The sequence below is a fragment of the Maudiozyma barnettii genome, assembly GCF_903064755.1.
Source record: "Maudiozyma barnettii strain CLIB 1767 genome assembly, contig: KABA2_13, whole genome shotgun sequence".
NCBI lineage: Eukaryota > Fungi > Ascomycota > Saccharomycetes > Saccharomycetales > Saccharomycetaceae > Maudiozyma > Maudiozyma barnettii.
In genome coordinates this window covers 464,097-484,485 of record NW_024545250.1, presented here as the reverse complement: position 1 = coordinate 484,485, position 20,389 = coordinate 464,097, and the positions used below count along the sequence as shown (strand labels likewise).

At 34.8% G+C, this 20,389-nt stretch overlaps 3 protein-coding genes and 2 non-coding genes across 5 annotated transcripts; 2 read left to right on the top strand and 3 right to left on the bottom strand.

The window, feature by feature from the left end:
- Positions 1–201: 201 nt before the first annotated feature.
- HIP1 (histidine permease) lies at positions 202–2,061 on the bottom strand (the record flags this gene model as incomplete). The annotated part of the gene is made up of 1 exon (XM_041553090.1): positions 202–2,061. One exon carries the CDS (start codon positions 2,059–2,061, stop codon positions 202–204), a length of 1,860 nt encoding a protein of 619 aa, XP_041409024.1.
- Positions 2,062–2,723: 662 nt separating this feature from the next.
- On the bottom strand, positions 2,724–2,796 carry KABA2_13S04862. Its single transcript has one exon. It is a non-coding gene; the product is annotated as a tRNA-Lys (tRNA).
- A 7,990-nt stretch (positions 2,797–10,786) lies between these two features.
- Positions 10,787–10,859, top strand: KABA2_13S04818. The gene has a single exon. It is a non-coding gene; the product is annotated as a tRNA-Thr (tRNA).
- A 144-nt stretch (positions 10,860–11,003) lies between these two features.
- On the top strand, positions 11,004–12,941 carry MNT3 (alpha-1,3-mannosyltransferase MNT3; the record flags this gene model as incomplete). The annotated part of the gene is made up of 1 exon (XM_041553089.1): positions 11,004–12,941. One exon carries the CDS (start codon positions 11,004–11,006, stop codon positions 12,939–12,941), a length of 1,938 nt encoding a protein of 645 aa, XP_041409023.1.
- Positions 12,942–13,226: 285 nt separating this feature from the next.
- PDR11 (ATP-binding cassette multidrug transporter PDR11) lies at positions 13,227–17,567 on the bottom strand (the record flags this gene model as incomplete). Its single annotated transcript, XM_041553088.1, has 1 exon — positions 13,227–17,567. The coding sequence occupies one exon, from the start codon at positions 17,565–17,567 to the stop codon at positions 13,227–13,229; it is 4,341 nt and encodes a 1,446-aa protein (XP_041409022.1).
- Between the last annotated feature and the right edge of the window lie 2,822 nt (positions 17,568–20,389).

The following is a 20,389-nucleotide window of genomic DNA, read 5'->3' as shown; positions in this document are numbered from 1 at the left end:
CTTCAAGCGATTTCTATACAAACAAAAAAAAAAGGTCCGTGAGGGTAACGTTCATCATATCAAACTCCATCGATAAAACTTCCTATCTATCAGTAATTTATAGTATGTTGAGTTTAATTATTACAATAAATTATATATGTGAGTATGAATGCGTATGCGTATGTGTATGTAAGAGAAAGTATTTATTACGACCTGGTCTATCTAACACCAGATGTGGAGGAACCTGAACCAGAACGAACGTTTGGCAAGTGCTTCCTTCTCCAGAGCCATCTCGCGGCGACGCAACTCAAGATCAACTGGTCTTCTGTTTGAGATTAGATCCATTTCATCTAGATTCACCATGAGTTGTTTCCTCTTGAACCATAGCTTGTGACCAAAGTAGCAAGCAATTAGGATTGGGAATGACAAATAACCTTCAAAGAAGGACTCAACGTCTGCACCAGAACCACCAACAGGGAACAATGAAGTCCAGAACGATGCTATCAAAACTAGGAAAAGAACAACGAAACCATACCATGAACCCCAGACACCAGTTTGCGAGATGAATGGAAGTTCATCTAAGGATATGTTTTGTGCAACCATAGCTTGTCTGAATCTAATATGCGATAGATTAATGGCCATCCAACAGAAAATTGTTGATAAACCAGACAATGCACTTAGCCATGTGAAGACTTCTTCTTGTTTGTCACTAGCAGCAATGAAAGATAGCAACCCAAAGAATAATGTTGCTAAAATTGCATTCAATGGTCTACCCTTTTTATCAACACGACTAAACATCTTTGGAATATTACCAATGTGGGACATGGCAACCATACATCTAGAACAAGCATAAACGGAACTATTTGCAACCGAGATAATAGCAATTAGGATGATAGCGTTCATCAAGGATGGTAGACCTTTAATACCACCATTTTCTATGGCAATAACTAAAGGTGATGAAGCAGCATCGACCGAAGAAGTACCTTTCAACAACCTTGCATCGTTATAAGGAACCAGACAACCAACAAGTGTTAAAATGGTAACATATGATGCTGTAATCAACCAAAAAGTTCTCTTAGCAGCCTTTGGAATAGTTTCTCTTGGATTTTTTGATTCTGCAGCTGACACAGCAGTCATTTCAATACCTGAATAAGAAAATGCAGCCGTAACAAACACTGAACACAAACCTTTAAATTTTGAGCCAGAGCTATGCCCTACAAAAGCCCCAGGGTTATGCCAATATTTACCACCTAGAAATCCACCTTTTGGACCACCACCACAGGTTAATACAATACCCAGGATGGTAAATCCAATAATGGCAAGAATTTTCACCATTGATAATACAAATTCGGTTTCACCGAAGGATTTGACATCCAACATGTTGGCCAAACCAATAACAGTGTAAAAGATTGCAACCCAAGCATCTGAATTAATTTCTTCGTTCCAGTATCTGATAGTAATTGAAGCTGCAACAAGTTCTAATGGTAATAAGACTAACCATTGAGCTAAATAATTGATATTAATGGAAAACCCTAGTGCAGGGTCAACAAATCTTGTGATATACACATTAAAACCACCGACAATAGGAAAAGCAGCCGCAAGTTCACCAAGTGCATTAATAACAGTGAAAAGACAGGTAGAAATGATGACCCATCCGATGACTAATGAAGCCGGGCCACCTGTAGTCAATGAGGCACCAGAGTTAACAAATAAACCCGTACCAATAGCACCACCTACAGCTAGTGTAATTAAATGACGCACATCTAGGTCTTTGTTCATTCCAACATCCTTTAGTTTCTCGTGAGTTGCCGTAGATGTAACGTCGTTAGTAGTTTGAGTCAAACGTAGACCATCTTTGGAGTCACCATGAAATAGGTGTGATGTTGTTGTTGCTGATAATTTCTTCTCAGTCTGAGAAAACGCACTACTCTCACCAGCAGGTAAGTCAGATATAGTAGGGTCTGTTGTTAATTCCATTTCACTACCACTGTCATTGTTGTTTGTCGTTTGGTTCCCGATCTCGGCTGGTCTAAAGCCATCGACGACTTCTGTCCAGTACTCTTTACTCAGAGGATTTTTCATAATGGTATGATGTATTTATTATATAGTTTATTAACTTTTAAACAATGTAGAAACTCAAACACCAATTTGGGGAACCGTTTTCATTAGGAATGTCTGATAGTTAACTGCTCTGGGGGTTATAAATCTGTTCACGATCGAGAAGACAATGGTTTACTCATCGCTTCTCGCCGTGTGATCTGCTGAAAATATTTCCCATGGTCGTCTATGGTGATATGTCGTAAACAGTGATGTGTCACTGAGAGACTATATGGCGTACAACTTGGGACTTTAAACCACTCATACAGGGAATTCCAAAGTAGTTAGGAGGATTGAAAATAGAACCAAGAAATTTTGCTAACAATTGTTTATGTAAAGGAGAAAAAAAAATTCCAAAATAAACTATTAACAATAACGATCACCAGAGTTATCAATAGTTTTGTTGTATGGTATCAAAACTAAAATGACAAAAATTACTCAGAAAGAAATCAGATGGGATAACTCTTTAATAATTTATATTTAATAAAAAGAAGATGGTTTTTGTTGGATAATAGAGCAGAGCTAATTTGTGTTTTTGTTTTCCACGTCATTCAGATTCAGTTTGGGAACTCCATTTTTTCCTCTCCAAAATATGTCATTTCTATCGACAACCGTTAATAATAAAAAATTTAAAAAGTGCTAAAAAGAGCCCTGTAGGGGGCTCGAACCCCTAACCTTGTGATTAAGAGTCACACGCGCTACCGATTGCGCCAACAAGGCTTTGTTTATAGCTTCATAAAAGAAATAATAACAAGGTAACATAAATATGGGATCCGGGTAACTAAAATACAAGTATTTTTATCTTTCCATTTGAGCTGAAGTTTGTTGACGTAGATTGGCGAGAGAGTAGATCCTAAGAGAATCAGGATCGGGAACGATTGTCATTTCTATAAAGATTATGTTAAATATGTTAAATATGTAGCGGCAGCACTAAAAAGACTAACATTAGCTTAACCTATCTGAAGGAGAAGGTAGCTAATATAAGTAGAATTTAGAGTGTGCTGCACTGCCGTATATATAATAACTGAGCTGAAGCAAACATACTGTGGTTAGACTTATATTCGTTCATATTATATAGTGGCAGGTAGAGAGGTTGATGGCATAGCTTGAGTTTTAATGTTAGGTAAGCAAAATATAATTGTTATCTCTCTCTTATATTTGTCAGTGATTTTTTATATTATATATAATTTATAGAACGAATAGAATCTAACTCAGAATGTAAGTTCAGAATTCTCTGTCTTTATATATTATTTATTTTCTCGACAATCTGCTTCTCATATTATCTAATCATTACGTAATATTTGTTTCATACTATAACGCGCTTCATAACACATTCGAGATATATTGATCCCACATAATTTCTGTCAATAATAATGAACGATTATAAGTCTAACAAGAGTATGTCTGCTTCAGCACAAACTCTTTTATGCGAGCTTCAGCTCATCTATAAGTTGTTATTAGATTAACATTATATTAAATTATGGTTGTGCTTATTCTCATGATGAAACAAATTTTAGTGAAAAAATAGTTTTATTTAACAGCGCGGCGGATCAGTGAATCCTTCATTATATAAAGGAACATCTTTTTCTAAATCAGATGAAATTTTTAAAACTCATATTTTATGTCTCTCTATCATACGTTGAAACTTTTCTTCAGAAAATTGTCGTACCTTAGTGAAAACGGACCGGGTTACCATTAACGATACTTCCCAAATTTATGTACCCATCCCCTGGGTAACTGTTATCTATGGATCCCCAGGGGATGGGTAATTAAGTCATCAAAAACGGATTGTTGTTTAGGTGTTTGGTCGTTGGTAGAATTTTTTACAAGCGAATAATTGGCAGTGTCAATGACCTGTTTATTGGCAGGAATATAAATTAAATAACCATGAGATTCCTTGGAAGGAGAGAGAGCGTTACAGTAATACCTCTGGGTGTAATTTGTTCTTAACTTCGTGATTGAGAACGACCATTTCTTGCCGAACGGTAGAATAGTACTAGCATCTAAACTAACAAGTCCCGCTTTGCCGCGGGGTGAGAGGTAGTTGGTAGAATTTATAAAAGCGTTTCTCATAAGAGTGGCAAATTCTACAGCATTAAACCATAAACTGTTTGGAAGATGACTAGCAACTAGTAGCGTACGACAATCATTTAAGAAGGTGAGATTGCTTCTTTCAGCAACACCATTTGAGGATGAATCACTTGTGGAACTATAGATCGGGATGATACCATGTTTTTGAAAGAAATCGAGCATGTCGGAGTTAGTGTATTCAGACCCACGATCCATATGAAAAGATAAAACTTTTGTTTGGAACTGGGTGTGAATTTGTCTCACTAAGTGGTCGAAAACATTGTATATTGAATCAGCAGACTTAGTTTTTAAGGGATATACCCATCGAAATCGAGTAGCTTCATCAGTGAATGAAATAAAATAAGTTGGAGAAACAGCAGAGACACCAGTAACTGGGCGGAATAGATCAGAGTGAAGGTATTCAAATGGACCGTAGTTGTTTTGGTATTTTAAGCGGGAACCAACAATATGTTTATGTTTGGTAGCTTTACCTTTCATACAATCGGTGCACTGGAATTTGTCAATGTTTGACCAGTCGACATCAGATAACTGAATGTTTTTGATAAGTTTGTTACGGATTGTCTCTTTAATTGTTTTGATATTGATATGGCCAAAGAGACGATGTAGAAAAGTCCTAGAAAGTTTATGTGAGACATGGTGGACTTTATGTTTCTTCGATGTGTTTTGGATCAGGCTAAGTGGTAGACAGATATAGCGTCCACAATCGATGATGTCCTCAATTTTTTCTTCATTTTTATTTAGAAATGCACGATGTTGGAGGTCTATAATTAAACCAGTTCTTTCCAGATCGTGTAGAGAGATTAAATTACAGGATGTATCTGGGGAGGCCAATGCCTTGACACGGATAGTCGTTTTTCCAAATTTTAAACATAAAGTACCAGCAGCGTCTACGTTGAGTACTTCATCCCCGCACCAAGAAGTTGGTCTGAGGGATTGAAGCTCAGGTTTATTAGAGGTGAAGTGTCACGCACAACAGATATTTCAGCACCCGAATCTACAATCAATAAATCCTTTAGTTTACACTTCGAGTGACCTAAGAGCTTCACTGGATAGATCTGACTGTTGAATATGGAATAATCGTTTAGCTTTTGACTTCGGTAACATTCTTTGGTACATATTTGAGAGCAGTAGTTTTTTCGGTAAAAGATCTATTTGAAGATTTATTATTTCACAGCGACAACTGTGTCGATAGCAGCATATTTTCTTCTGTTTTTGATTAGTCTATTGTAGACTCGTTGAATTTCATTTGACAGATCGGTTAATTTAGTAGTTGTATAGTTACGATCGTGATTATCAGCAATTCGTTTAAGTGGACCAAATAGTTGTTCAACGATTCTTTCACATAAAACAGTATCAGTGGTGGTGATCTCGACTTCTAAACCTTTTTACGAAGGGTTTCTAGTTTCTTTTTAGGACGTTTGAGATAACTTGCTCCCATATAATTTTTTCATTTATTAGTTTGTACCAGTTAGCTCTGGATTGCTTAAGACCATATATAAGGATCGTTGTAATTTGAACACCTTGTTACTCAGTCCCATATGGGGTGGTGCTTTGATGTACAACTCCTCTTCAAGTTTAGCATAAAGGTAAACAAAGCTAATATCCAGTTGAATGATATCAAAATTATTAGATAGACAATTTGATAAGCATGTCATTAGAGCATAATAGTGGACAGTATTGGCTACTAGTTCTGGGTTGTACGTAGATTCTTTTTGAAGATCGCCTCTAGCAACTAATCTACACTTGTGTTCATAATCTCTTTTTACTGTAAAAATGAACATAGAGCTTGTAATATTTTTTGGATTTACTGTTGAGGCGTCGATTGGTGTTGTGTTCCACGTATTCATTTTGTTCAGCTGTGTAATTTCCTTTTCATATGCTTTTTCAAACAGTTTCTTTTCCACTGAATTTTCATTATATGCAATTGGCTTATTGTAGTATACTGCAGTAGATAATGGATTAATGTTTATTGAATTTATCTTCTTTTTTATCCCTTTGATCGCCTTGATAAAATTAATTGAATATTTTTGTTTCTTATATGATGTATCCTTCCTACCAATTCCATCTTTATGAGTTTCATCATTATTGCCATCATAGGACCTTATCCTTTTACGGTTTAGTAACTCTTTTTCGTTGTCTTGTAGCATACCATAATTAATACCACCCGAATTGGTAGAAGATTCAGAATCATGAGAAATAGTTTCATTTTCAGTTGGTGAGTTTTCGATAACTTCGTCTGGTAATTCATCTGAAGAGATCTCTTTATTGTTTGTATCCGATTTCTCGATGGATTCTAAAAATTCGTCTAGATCGGATTGTAAGTCATAGGATGGTTCTAATATTTCAGGGATCGCTTGAGGGGCTAAAATAGGAGGATCATCTCTGATTGGGATAGAAGTATCAATATCTTCATGACTGGAATGGTCAATGTCTTCTGGAATAGTAGTAGCAGTTTCTTCCGGAATGGAAGTTTCATTTTGGGTTTGAATATCGTCTGGGAATAAAGCATCAATAATGTCGTTTTCAATAGGTAGATCAGCTTTGTCGGAAGTAGAAGGGGTATGAGGATTTTTAATCATTTGATATTCTTCATTACTGGTAACTTTATTAATCATATCATCAAATATATCAGAGTCATATTCCTGATCAACTTCGATGTGAATGTCAGCTCTTAGAACAGTATAATTAGTGCTGTCTACAATTTTGTGATTCTTGGGAATATATATCATATAACCGCAAGAATGTGTGGATGGACACAATGCATATCCTTGTTCACCTCTATAGTGAAGTTTAGAGGCAGTTTTTGATAGATGTACAATGACTGACTGGTTGACCAAAACCTAAAATAGTGGTGACATCAAGGGCAGGGAGACCTGCTAAAGCTTGAGGGGAAGTGTTAATCCGTTTATTATAAACAGCATTTCGAACAATAGCAGAGAATTGAACAGCGTAAATCCATAAGTGAGGAGGTAGATGAGAAGCTTTCAACAATGTACGACAGTCATTTAGAAAGGTTAAATTCATTCTTTCAGCGACGCCATGGGAACGTGAGTCACCCACAGTGGAGTAGAAATATTGGATTCGAGATTCGTTTAAGTATTGAACCATGATCTTATTAGTATATTCGGATCCATGGTCGAATTGAAATGCCTTAACCTGAGTATCAAAATGGCGAGCGATGGTATTGACCAGTGAAACTGTGATATCGAGAATAGTTTCTGAATTTTTATCTTTTAAAGGGAAAATCCATCTGTAAGAGGTGTGCTCATCAATAAATGTGATAAAGTATTTTGCAATGGATGATGAAGGTACTGGACCAAATATATCAGAGTGAATGTATTCAAAAGGTTTATATCTCTCTTGATATTTTAATCGGGCTCCTTCTATGTGATTGTGTACTTTAGCTTTACCTTGGGCACATTCTACACATTGAAATGAGGAATAACCAGTCCAATCAATGTCGTTATACGTGAGATGTTTGAACGTCTTCTTTAAGAATGATTGACGCAAAGATTCAACGTTAACGTGACCGAATAGCCGATGAACTAATTCCAATGGATATTTATGTACTAAATGATTCACTTTGCTTAAAGGCAAAGCGCGAGGAAAAATAATATGGCGATTTGATAACCAACAAAGTGAATCGAATTTAGTGTAGTCAGCGAATATAATACCATCTTTGTTTTCTAACACTCGTATTTTGGGATTCTGGTAGACACCTTGTTCCTCTAAATCATGAACACTTAATATGTTATCCACAATTTCTGGGACGAAATAGGCGTTAACAGATATCTCTTTGTTATTATGGAGATGAAGTTTTAATGTACCTTGAGCTCTGGCATGAAGACGATGGTTTTGAGTAGTGGCAATATGAGGTACGGCGAAGTCATATGTCACATCGTGCAGTAAGTCAACATCATTGATTAATGTGATACTGGAACCGTTGTCTAGTAAAATGTACTTGTCAACATCAAAGGTAAAAGTCGACGATTGAACATTATTAACAGAGTTCTTGACAATTGCAACTATGGAAGATGTTGAAGTAGGCCTAAGTGAATGAGAAGAATCAGAATTCGAAGAGGTAATGGAAGAACGTAAATTGATATTGTTGTTCTTACGAACTGGTCTTTTCTGTCTACCAGTTGATCGTGAACCATTTTCTTGGTTCTTTTTTGAATAGCAGTTTTCGATAGTGTGTCCTGATTTATTACAATACTTGCACATAATGGTACCGGAAGGTTTAGTTGGAGACCTTTTAGAGGATGAAAAGTGACAGAAATTATGTGGAATTGAGATATCTAAAATGTCCAAATAAGAATGAAGAATTACGTAATAATTAGGTAATAACATTCCCATTAATTAGTAATTTATTACCTAATAATTTCATTACGTAAAAATTAGGTAATAATGGTTTTTACTTAATAATTCATTAGGTAATATTTTATTAAGAAAGAATTAGAGAAACAGTTTTTTGAGAAAATAAATAATATATAAAGACAGAGAATTCTGAACTTACATTCTGAGTTAGATTCTATTCGTTCTATAAATTATATATAATATAAAAAATCACTGACAAATATAAGAGAGAGATAACAATTATATTTTGCTTACCTAACATTAAAACTCAAGCTATGCCATCAACCTCTCTACCTGCCACTATATAATATGAACGAATATAAGTCTAACCACAGTATGTCTGCTTCAGCTCAAAATGAGTTTGCATTTCGAATTGAAATCGTATTCATATTGGATATCATCTAATAATTGGTCAAGGGAATAGTCATGCTCCAATTTTTCATATGTCTTGACAATTGATAGACATGTGCCGGATAATGATGATAAAATAGCTGTCTTTATTAGAGTGACAGTCTCATCAGCGTCGGGATTGGAGAAACGTTGGATGATGGACCTAACTTTGGTCACAAAAGGAAATGCATCCTTAGTGCCATCGTATGATAGGGCCTTTAAGTCATGCCATAATTGAGAGGAATCGTTCTGTGCTTGTTGTAATTGAATGGCTCTTTTAACTGATTCGAAAGTATCGTTGGAGTTTGAGAAAAACCATTCTGGCACAAATTCATCCTTCACATAATAATGGAATGTAGAGATAATATTCTGACGTTCAGTTGTAGTAGGAGAACGTTTCGAATGACCACGTGGTCCTGGAATTATATCAGTCAGTCCATACTCTTTTAAGACTGAAATAAAGTTGAATATCCAGGTATTGAAACCAGTTTTTGAAGAAACAATTTGTAGTTGTGGAGAACCATAAATTTGAACTGGTGTATGGAATTTAGCAACAGGTTGAACCACTACAGGTGATTCTTTTGGCGAAGTATAGGTTCTTTGCTGTTTGTCCTTAGGTTGATCGTTTTGGGATTCAGAGCCTAAGGTATCAGTATCGGAAGTCTGTGGCATAGAAGGCACAGCATATGTGTAACTAGATGGAGGATATCCAGGATAGGTAGAATTAACACCAATCATTGGGAAGGAGGGTTGATGCCCTGGAGGAATTGAAAAACCAGGTGGATATTGATAGGAAACATCAGACATTGGGAAAGAGGCGTGATGCCCTGGATACATTGGGTAACCAGGTGGATAAGAAAAACCATACGGAGCAGCGGTATAAGCAGGATGACCATGAAATGGAATACTATATCCTGGGATATATTGCTGTTGCGGTAATAAATTGGGCGACGACTGACCATATGCTGCATGAGCATCGTGACCGATAGTAGTTGAGTCGTCAGTGTGTGGAAGATGAGCATCGTTGGCGGCAGTGGAAGCGTCTGTTTGCTCTGATAAATTCAGTTTAGAAAAATGGTCATTAATGGAACCAGATGAATTATCAGCAGCGGGATCTTGAGCAGTGCCATCACGACTGTTAGCTTGAGCTGATTGATCGCTACCATGATGGGAAAATTGTAAATTAGACATCTTCTATTTAACTGAACAAATTTTATTATATTACAAAATCAACTTATAGTCGTCTGATCTTTTTATATCTTATATAAAAATGTATAAAGTAAATTATGGAAACAATTATATTCATAAATGAAATATTGTTCCATTTATATATGTTGGATTTCTTGTTGTCGTGATTATAAACTCACTCGATAGTGGCGTAAGTAATCTATTATTAAGTTGTTGCGGGATGAACCTATAGTTAGATCATTGCGGGATGAACCTATCGTTAAGTCATTGCGGGATGAATCTATCAATAGATCACAACCTTGGTCATTATCCCTCTTATAATATATTTCCGACAGTAGTGCAGCACACTCTAAATTCTACTTATATTAGCTACCTTCACCTTCAGTTAGGTTAAGCTAATGTTAGCCTTTTTAGTGCTGCCGCTACATATTCAACAGGATCTACTCTCTTGCCAATCTACGTCAACAATAATAACACATGATATATACTGCATAATGTAGTATTCGTTCTCCCTACATTGGGTTTATTGGAGCTACATAGTCCAACGTTACTATGCACAAAAGATGAGCAGTTTAACAACAGCAACTCTGTTTAACAATTATAACATCTATATTATAACATGAACTCTAATCCATTTGAAAGGTGTCATAAATCCTAATTAGAGATACATTTATATAAATTAGCTGCTTTTATGGCCAAGTTGGTAAGGCGCCACACTAGTAATGTGGAGATCCTCGGTTCAACTCCGAGTGAAAGCATTTTTATTTTTTAAAAATATTTTTGAGATGTGTGTAGCTGTATTTTGAGATATATTTGCAACGACGATATCTTTCCTATAATTTTTTTTTTATCGTTCAAAGGTTCTACAAACATGGTAAAGAATTGATTTTATATATGAGCTAATGTTTAGATTACGTTTGAAACGCTTATTGAACTTGAGATTTTTGTTATTGTTCTTGATATTCTATGCAATATATCATGTCTCGATCAGTCGTAATAAAACTGTTCAAGGAACAAGAATTGCTATTAATGGTACGGAGTCTCTGTTAAAAAACTATAGAGATTCGACTCTCCATTCTCCTTTTAAAATTATTTATGAGAGGAGGAATGAAATACTCAAAACTGATATTTGGACATCTATTAAGAGGATTGTTTCCTTAGGTGACTTTGGTCCATCTATTTTTAAGGCAGAAGATCGTCTTATTATGAATTGGAAAGCTCAAAACTCGAGATCAGATAGAGTAAAGAAATGCCAAATTATTATATCGTCAATGTATTTTAAGCAACCGCAATGGAGTAATCGAGATACATTGAAATTCTATGCTAACGATGGTTTGGATAATTCATTGATCGGACTGTTGGGTGAGAGAATGCGAACATATGACTATTGCTTCTTCAAAGGGAATTTAAGTTTAACAGAAGTTTTTGATTCGAGTATTTTTAAAGATAAGGGGATTGATGCTTGGGATTATCAGTCTAGAATGTTTCCATTCCTTGATAAAGATTTTAAGAAAGAATCTAAGTATATGTGGCCAGATGTTCTAGATCTAACGACAGGTTTAAAAGTCAACAAAATGAATGATATGGAATCTAAATTTTTTGATATAACACCTCTTGAGTTCAATGTAAATTTTTGGGTCAATTGGTTGAAGCAATCCGAAGGGAAAGGTATCGTATCTACAATGGCTCCATCGGATATAGCTACATTTTCAAGACAACTAAAGATATTTCAAAAACTGAATAACACATTACCTATTCAGGTGGTATCAACAGGACATGGTCTTACAACTGAGTTTATCGAAGAGCTAGCAAAGGCCTCAAAGGTATCGCATCAACAGGTATTTATTGTTGATTGTTCGCCATTTTTTGATTCTGCATTTACTGAAAAATATATTAAAAATTTCTTTAATAAATGGGTAGCAGTTATCATGAACACTTTTGACGAATCCATGTTTATTGATGTGGATGCTGTAGTATTTGAGAATACGACATCATTTTTTAGCATCCCTGATTATCAAACTACGGGGATATATATGTATCAAGATAGAACAATGCCAGAAGAGTATACATTCCAATATTGTACTGAGATGTTGGCGTATATGAATCCTTCCAAACAGGAAAGAGACCTATTAGGATCTAGTCTGTTTATTGATAGTCTACATACTGGAAGTATAGTTTCAACAGAAGCAAAAGTATACCAAAACTTCTTTAATGATTTGCGGCTCCATCATGTTGACAGTGGCTTGGTTATAATAAACAAACTTAAAAAATTGAATGGTCTATTGATGTCTTTTTTGCTTCATCTGGACGGAAAAATGCAAAGATGTGTTTATGGTGATAAAGAAATATTCTGGTTGGGAGAATTATTCGCCGGCGAAGATTATACAATTGATCCATTTGAAGGTGGTATAGTTGGTAGTATTGGGGAGTATACTGACGATCAAACATTGTCCAAGAAGGCATACATATGTGCAACTCAGATCGCTCATAGTAATGCAGATAATAGGTTAGTTTGGACAAATGGTGGATTGAGAACTTGCAAAATTTCGAACTCTGCAGAGCACGATTTCATTAAAGATGAGTCGTACTATACAGATAGATATAAGACAATCGAAAACTTGGAAGGTATATACAACTCACCAATAACGATAGAAGGCTTTATATCTCCAGATCCTTTCCTCAGTCCTTGGAAACAAATTAATGAGTGTAGTAATTATATGTATTGTGCATTTGTTACGGAGGATACTTCAGGTGCAGAGATTACTAATGGAAAGATTATTAGATTTGACGATGATGAAAAAAATATTTACAATTATATATCACGCATATGGAATGAATAGATCTCAATATTGATGGAATATACTATCGCCTTTTCAATTGAAATAGAATCGTGTAAATAGTGTTTCACATATTTTGTTACGATATTGTTTTTCTTTTAATGGGTATTAATTAATGTTATTATTTATACAAATAGCTATATGTGCTTATTTATATAGTTACCTTGAGTTTGTTAAAGATTAAATGTAGAGATGGCCAGTCTAACAGGCCATTTAATGAACTAGAATACAGAATATGATAACGCTAAATTTCGATTTTAAATAGTGGAATTATCGGCTTTTACCAACCTACAACTTGTTTCCTTCAGTTTGTACAACACTTGGAGTTTCCAAAGGTGTAGCAAATGGTTGTTCGATGGAAGCAGATGCAGCAGCATTGCTATCAGGTTCTTCGATATAATCAGGAACCATTTCCATTGATTGGGCAACAGGATCATTAATATATTCCTCCCTGGCATCGAAAGAATCAGGTTTTTCTAAGATTTCCTTTTCAGCTGAAACGCCATTTTCATCAATGTAATTACCGTTTGAATTAATATCCAATTTTAGTAAACGGTTTAGACCGGTAGCCTTCATACACCAAGCATAAACACTTGGCCATACATTTTTTATGTAGGTTAAGTAGAAACCTACGAACATTGCACAAAAGTTGAAGACTACGAAAACAATTTCTAGACCAAAGTTTCTCCATCTATGATGGTAACTCATGTTTTCAACTTCTAAGAAGTCATCACCCACAGTGTATGTACAGTAACCACAAACAGTAAATGTATTTGGATTTTTTAAGTAACCCCCGAATTCAGCGATGTAAGGAGCCATGAACTCACCACAATTTTGACCCATTAAAGGTTGACCTGGGACCAATTCACTATTTTCACAAACGACGGGTCTATCATGCAGAAGTAAACTAACAAATGTTTCAATGAAATATGTGTATGGAGAAACCCTGTACATGAAAGTCCAGAAACCTGGGAATAAAGCATATGGTTGCATAACACCACAAAAGGATGCGGTGAAGGAGTACAAGAAAGCGACAAAAACAGCAGCCGTTTGTAAATCTGGGGCGGAATACATCAACCAAAGACCAAAAGTTAGGTAGTAAGCACTGAATAAAATATAGTTTAGGTAGAATACACCAGCAATATGTGGTGCATTTGAGAAACCACAACAGAAATAACAACATAAGAAGAACAATGTGGAACTTCCAATGGCCAAAGGTAATTCAACGACTGTTTGGGCAATTAATAAGACGGTCCAGTGGTAAGTATTAGATCTGTTTTCTCTTGCAATGAAGACATCCTTAGATTGTAGAGCTTTATCTTGAACTTGATTGATCAATGGAGATGATAGACACATATTCATAAAAGCTAAGAAAATAGCGTTTTGCAAACCAGCAATATTTTTTTTTGTTCTCCAGAATGAGAACCCAATAAATAGACCAGCACCAGCATTTAAACCAAATTTAGAAATCACGTAAACCTTATCTCTCTTTGTACAAATATATTGTCTTTTAATGATGTATCTCAATTGAGCCATGTAAGAAGGTTGAGTCCAAGCGGAAGTAGTAAAATCGACATTCGAATTACGAGCGTCAGTCTCTAGGATATCTAACGTCTTGAAAATTTCAACCTTTTGTGGGGATTGTTGCCAAGCATTTGTCCAGTCTATTTTATTAGATGCACCATCGCGTACTTTACCACCTACAACATCAATGACAAAATCAGCAGGATTTTCAGTTTCATGGTCATAAGTTAACAAGTTATCATGTTGCACAAAGTAATCACAAGCATTCTCAATATCACCAAAGTAAACACATTGACCACCTCTCTTTAGCAAGAAAATATTATCAAAATGGCTAATAACACTCTTAGAAGGTTGATGAATAGTACACAGAATGGCTTGACCTTGTTCAGATAATTTCTTTAAAAATTTAACAATTGTTAGAGCAGCTTCAGAATCCAAACCAGATGTAGGTTCATCTAAGAATAATAATAGAGATGGTTTAGTAACTAATTCGACACCAATAGATAACAATTTTCTGTCTGTTGGTGATAGATCGGCAACCAATTTATCAGCAGGTAAACGTAATAACTTAGCAATAGAGGCCAGATATTCCATATCACCATCACCTCTTAAGTTACAAGAAACTTCTAGAGATTCTTTGACGGTTAATAGATCTAAGTGGACATCTTGTTGTTGAACAAAACCAATACTTCTTCTGAAAGCACTAATATTTGTTAGTGGCTGACCGTCAATCAATAATTCACCAGTAACAAGACCCTTTTCGGTTCTTTGAGACAACACATTTAATAATGTGGTTTTACCAGCACCGGATTCACCCATAAGGGCAGTTAGACCAGATGAAATATAACCTGAAACATCATTAATTAATTGTTTGTCACCTTCTACGGTGTAGTTAATGTTTTTCCATGAAATAACGTGTTTTTGAGATTGAACAGTAGCTCCATTTTCACCGTTAGATATATTCTTGTCTTCTTCATCTTTTGAACCCTCAGGATTTTCTTTGTGGACAGAATCTAGAGAACTGGATGAAGAACTTGAAGATACCATTGGCTCGTTATATAATTCCTCCTCGAATTCAAGATCGCTACCACTAATGATACCATGACTTCTCAAGTATGCTTGGAATTTTAGCAAATTTTGTCTGGTGTATAATGGAGTAATATATTCAGCAACGAATAATGATAAGAAAAGGTAGAAGCATAGGAAACCAATTAAGATACCAAAGTTTCTCCAGACGTGGTGGTATTTGTACTTCAAACCAGACTTTAGATAATCTTGACCTCTAACGTAATTGTTACCTAAAGTAGCACCTTGCCAAGCACAAGCCTTATTAGCGAAAGTGATGTTAACGTATGCATCACCTCTTGGAATAATACTCTCTGTACAGTCCAATTTCAAAGTAAATAATTCATTACTCAAGATAGCTTCCATACTGAACATAGCTGGATTCAAGTAGGCAATCCAAATAAACCATGGATGCATATCTTCTAAATGAATAACATAAGAAGCGTACATAGCAATAGCTAATAACAGAATACCAGCGATCAGATTAGCGATGGACAGTGTTGGACTCATTAGTGCAGTTAATGTAAATAACGAAACCATTGAGAAGTTGTAGAATGACAGGAATAACAGGAAGATAAAGAATCTTGCAGCCTCAAACTTTAAATGAGCTAAGAAATATAAGATAATAGAAAATATAACGACCAAAAGGAATTTAAATGTATAATCAAAACATGTAGATGCTAATGTTTCGACCCAACTGTAGTAAAAATGTAAGTTAACATGTTTCCTAACGACAGATTGTCTTTGGAAGGCAGCAGGTAAATCAGATAAGGCAAGGAATGTAAAGAATAAAATGGCGAAGAAACTTAAAGAACCTCTAGAAAAAGAACCAATAGTTGTCTTTGCGACGTCATAAAATAGAGAACCAATAACTAAAGATTGGATAACCACAGACACAAATTGAGAAATCAAATATGATTTGTCACCAATACTTCTATCAAATGCTCTTCTTGTAACGATATCTAGTTGTTTTGTTAGAGAGATAGCAAATGTTGGAGTCGTATCCTCTTCCGGAATGTCAGTATTACCTGGGGCACCATGGGCATCAACTTCTTCCTTACAGTGAGTATAATATTCAGTTTCCTTCCATAAATTGTATAAATCAATTTCGGATCTTGGAATCAAATGTGATTTCATGTTTTGGGTTGAAAATTGAAAGTTTAAAATAGAAGTTAAGTATTCAATTATACAGTCATTCGGATTCTTCTCAATACCTAAAGAGTCACGGAAATAAGTCATACATTCGTCGATAGTACCGTAAAACACTTGGTATGAGTCAGATAACATCAGAATTTTATCAAATTTGTAAACAATCTTATCAGATGCTTGCGAAATCTTAACAAAATTAACAGATCTAGTGGCTCTAGCCATCTTTTGCAAAATGGACAAGAAATCTAAAGCTGTAGCAGAATCCAAACCCTTGGTAGAATTATCCCATAGATATACGGAACCATTGGCAGCGAAGGTTTCGATAATTGAGATACGCTTACGCTCACCACCAGAAACACCACGAACATAATCGTTACCGACTAAAGTCTTCAACACATGAGAAAGACCAAATTCCCTTAACAATTCATCTCTTAACGCAATACGTTCTTCCTTTGGAATGTTGAATTTACAACTTAAAGCGAAATCAATTGTTTGTTCAACAGTCAAGAAAGGGAAATGAATATCTTGTTCATTATTGTAAATAATTTGTTGAGGACATGTGGATGAGAAAGCCTTATACTCGTTTTCCTTAAATTTGATGGAGCCCTCTGGAGAGTATTTTAGGTTTTTGTGACCATGAAAAAGAGCATTGAATAATGGAGATGATGGTTTACCTAAAATAAGAACCATTTCACCTTGTGAGGTTCTGAAAGTTAGATCGTGAAGGATATGTTCTTCAGAACCTTCAGCGGCAGCAGCAGATATGACATCAGCCTCTGGATCTTTGTTGTTGACCTTATGACCAAAACCGTTGCCTAATTCAACATTAGCGCCATTGAATGTCACTGAGGCGTCAGGGACTGGCGTAAAATATTTAGAAATATTAGACATTAGAGTTTGAAGAAATAAACTGAAAGGTATTAATAAAAGTTAAGGAAAAAGATCAAATGAGTTGTGTATATGATAATTGTTTAATTTTTAAACTTGGTTAATTTCAATTTTATGGATGAAGAAATCTTTCGTTTTAATCACTTCTCAACTGCTATTTCAACAAAATAAACAAAATATTGAATAGGATATAATAATAAAAATGAAGAGAGCTTCCTATGTCCAATTGAACAAATTAAATGGTTTACTATAGAACTAGAAATAAAAATATAAAAATAAATATGATAGAAGGTAGTATGCAAGGAAATTATTTGGTTTTCATAAAGGCAATTACTTATATATAAGGGATCTCTTCTTTACTAAATTAAAGCTTAGGTTAGAATACTTTGATGCGTCCACACGACTTAAAAGGAAAAAGAGAAATTTGAATAATTTATGAGGGTATGGAGCAATATTAAGAGGAATGAAGAAGGAAGCTTATTTTAAATGTTATTGTTGTTGTTATTGTTTTTGTTTTTTGTTTTTAGTATCATTACCTTATTTCATACGACCGTGTTTTTCATTTGTTTAGCTGTGGCTTTCAGACGCTCATCTAAAGATTATTAATGTCGTGCTTCTCGAAATACACACGCAGTCATTAATTTTTTATTTTTATCAAAATTCTTCTTTATTAGTACTTCATAACTGCAGAGTTTTCTCCCTCTGCCCCATATGACTGCAGAAATAAAAAAGGTAGAAAATTATCATTAAACAGAGACACAATTGCCATATGAAAGCATCTGAAATGTATATCCTCACTAGGAATCATAGTACATCAACTTTCACAGACAGAAATAAAGAAACTTATACTATTTAGAGGCAAGACTTTTCTTTACTTAAGCGAAGGGGATTAGAAAGAAAAAAAATTAGTTAGTACTCTCTCCCCTACGTTATTACTATACCTGAAACATGAAGACAGCTTTAAAAATGGTCAATTTCGTTCTCGTTCAAGGATAAAAAACTTTCAAAAAGAAGAAAAGAAAGCACAAAAACTGCCACAAAAAGAAACAAGATCTGAGGACCAGGTACCGTGTGATGACAAATTGCACTAAAATTTAGCGAAGAGAAAAAATTGAAGGCAACAAGGATTTTCCGCGGATGTTTTGTTGCAACCACGATCTACACTCTATTGACTAGAGAAAGTAACTAAGGGATTGTTTGTTGTTTATTTAATGTCTTGGATTAAAAGGATTACTCAAACGAACAAAGTTTGGTATACGAGTAAATAGAAGAAAAAAAATCCCGTAGAGATAGCCATCTATTATCCTTGTTTCTAAGTCTCGTTTAGAATGTCATTTGTCCTCCCATTTGGGTAACCAGAGGGATACAAGTATATGAATTCCATTATTAAAATAAACCTTCATAGTTTTATAGTGTTGGTGAGATAATGTGCATTGCTAAACGGGGGGGGGGGGGGNCGGGGGGGGGGGGTGAGAAACATTGAATTTGTAACTTATTATTGGCAGCGACTTCAGAATGTATTGATAAGGTACCGGATCTCTAGTATTTGAGATAATATGCTAAAATAGAATTACTCTTTCAAGGATTCTTTTAGTTTTCTATTTGACCTCCGATTGAAAATAAAATGAAACTGTTCATTTTCCTTTTCTTCTTATTTCTCTTGTTATTTTCTTCTTAAATGAAGGGTCTCTAAATTCCTTGTTTACAGGAGATGGGTAATAAAGAATAAGCTGTTGGAAGAATTTTTTTTAAAGAAAAATGAAGGGGTAGTGAACCTCTTCAACCTCATACACACTCATTGAACTATTCAATTATTCTGATTAGCTATCATGATGGATTGTGTAAGTATATCAAAAAAAGAAACAAGAATTCTATCAATATACTTTCGATGACTCCAGGAGTTGATGAACTAAAGGAGATGTATGAAAGTTGTTCTCTTCTTAGGTTCAAACGAACCGGCTTTTGTAAAGCATTCCATCTTGGCAAATTCTTAAAGTTGAAACAAAACTTCTCAAGGTCAGATTCCTCATTACATCATAAATATATGTTTGTTATTATCACTCTTTTTGAAGTAACCTCACAACATTCAGAATATAATCGGTAGCGAGATATATGACGAAGAAATGTTAGTGAGTTCATAATCTTGCTATAGCCATTTATCTTGATTGAATTTAATTTGTATGATGAATTCAAACTATTGATTTATTCGTAACTGAGCGGCTAACTGATTACCATATTTGAAAATGAAAGTTTCAAAATTTTAGTTGAGTTAGTTGAAAGTGTTGCTAAGAAAGTTGAGAAAGAAACTGCGATATTCCTGTGCTTTGTTTTCAAGAATTCGATCAGTATAACGAATTTTTAATGATCCAGGAGTTTAAAGAATTAACACGGAAGAGATAAAATTTACACCAAATTTTGAATTGAAATGTTAAACGTATCTATATCTTGGGAACATCATTATTTAATGATCAAACTTCAATTAAATACCACCAATCCTGACATTTATTGCCTGATTTTTTTCAAGAGCAAAATTGCGTCCACATTTAACCTGTTCGGGTATTTAATTCAGCTAAAAGAAACAATAAAGTTTCTGGATTATGATCCATTAAGTGGTAAGATAGCATATGAGGTGGTAACAAAAGATGATATTTATATATATAATCAGGATGTATGACCAAGAACTATAACAAGTATATATATATGTATTGAGATTGAGCTAGAATAACCGAATTTTGTCGCTAATTAATGAATCTTTTTTTTGATAACTATGCTCATCTGGAGGTTATCGTTTCTTAAGGTCAGCTATATTCCAAGGAAGTCTTGTT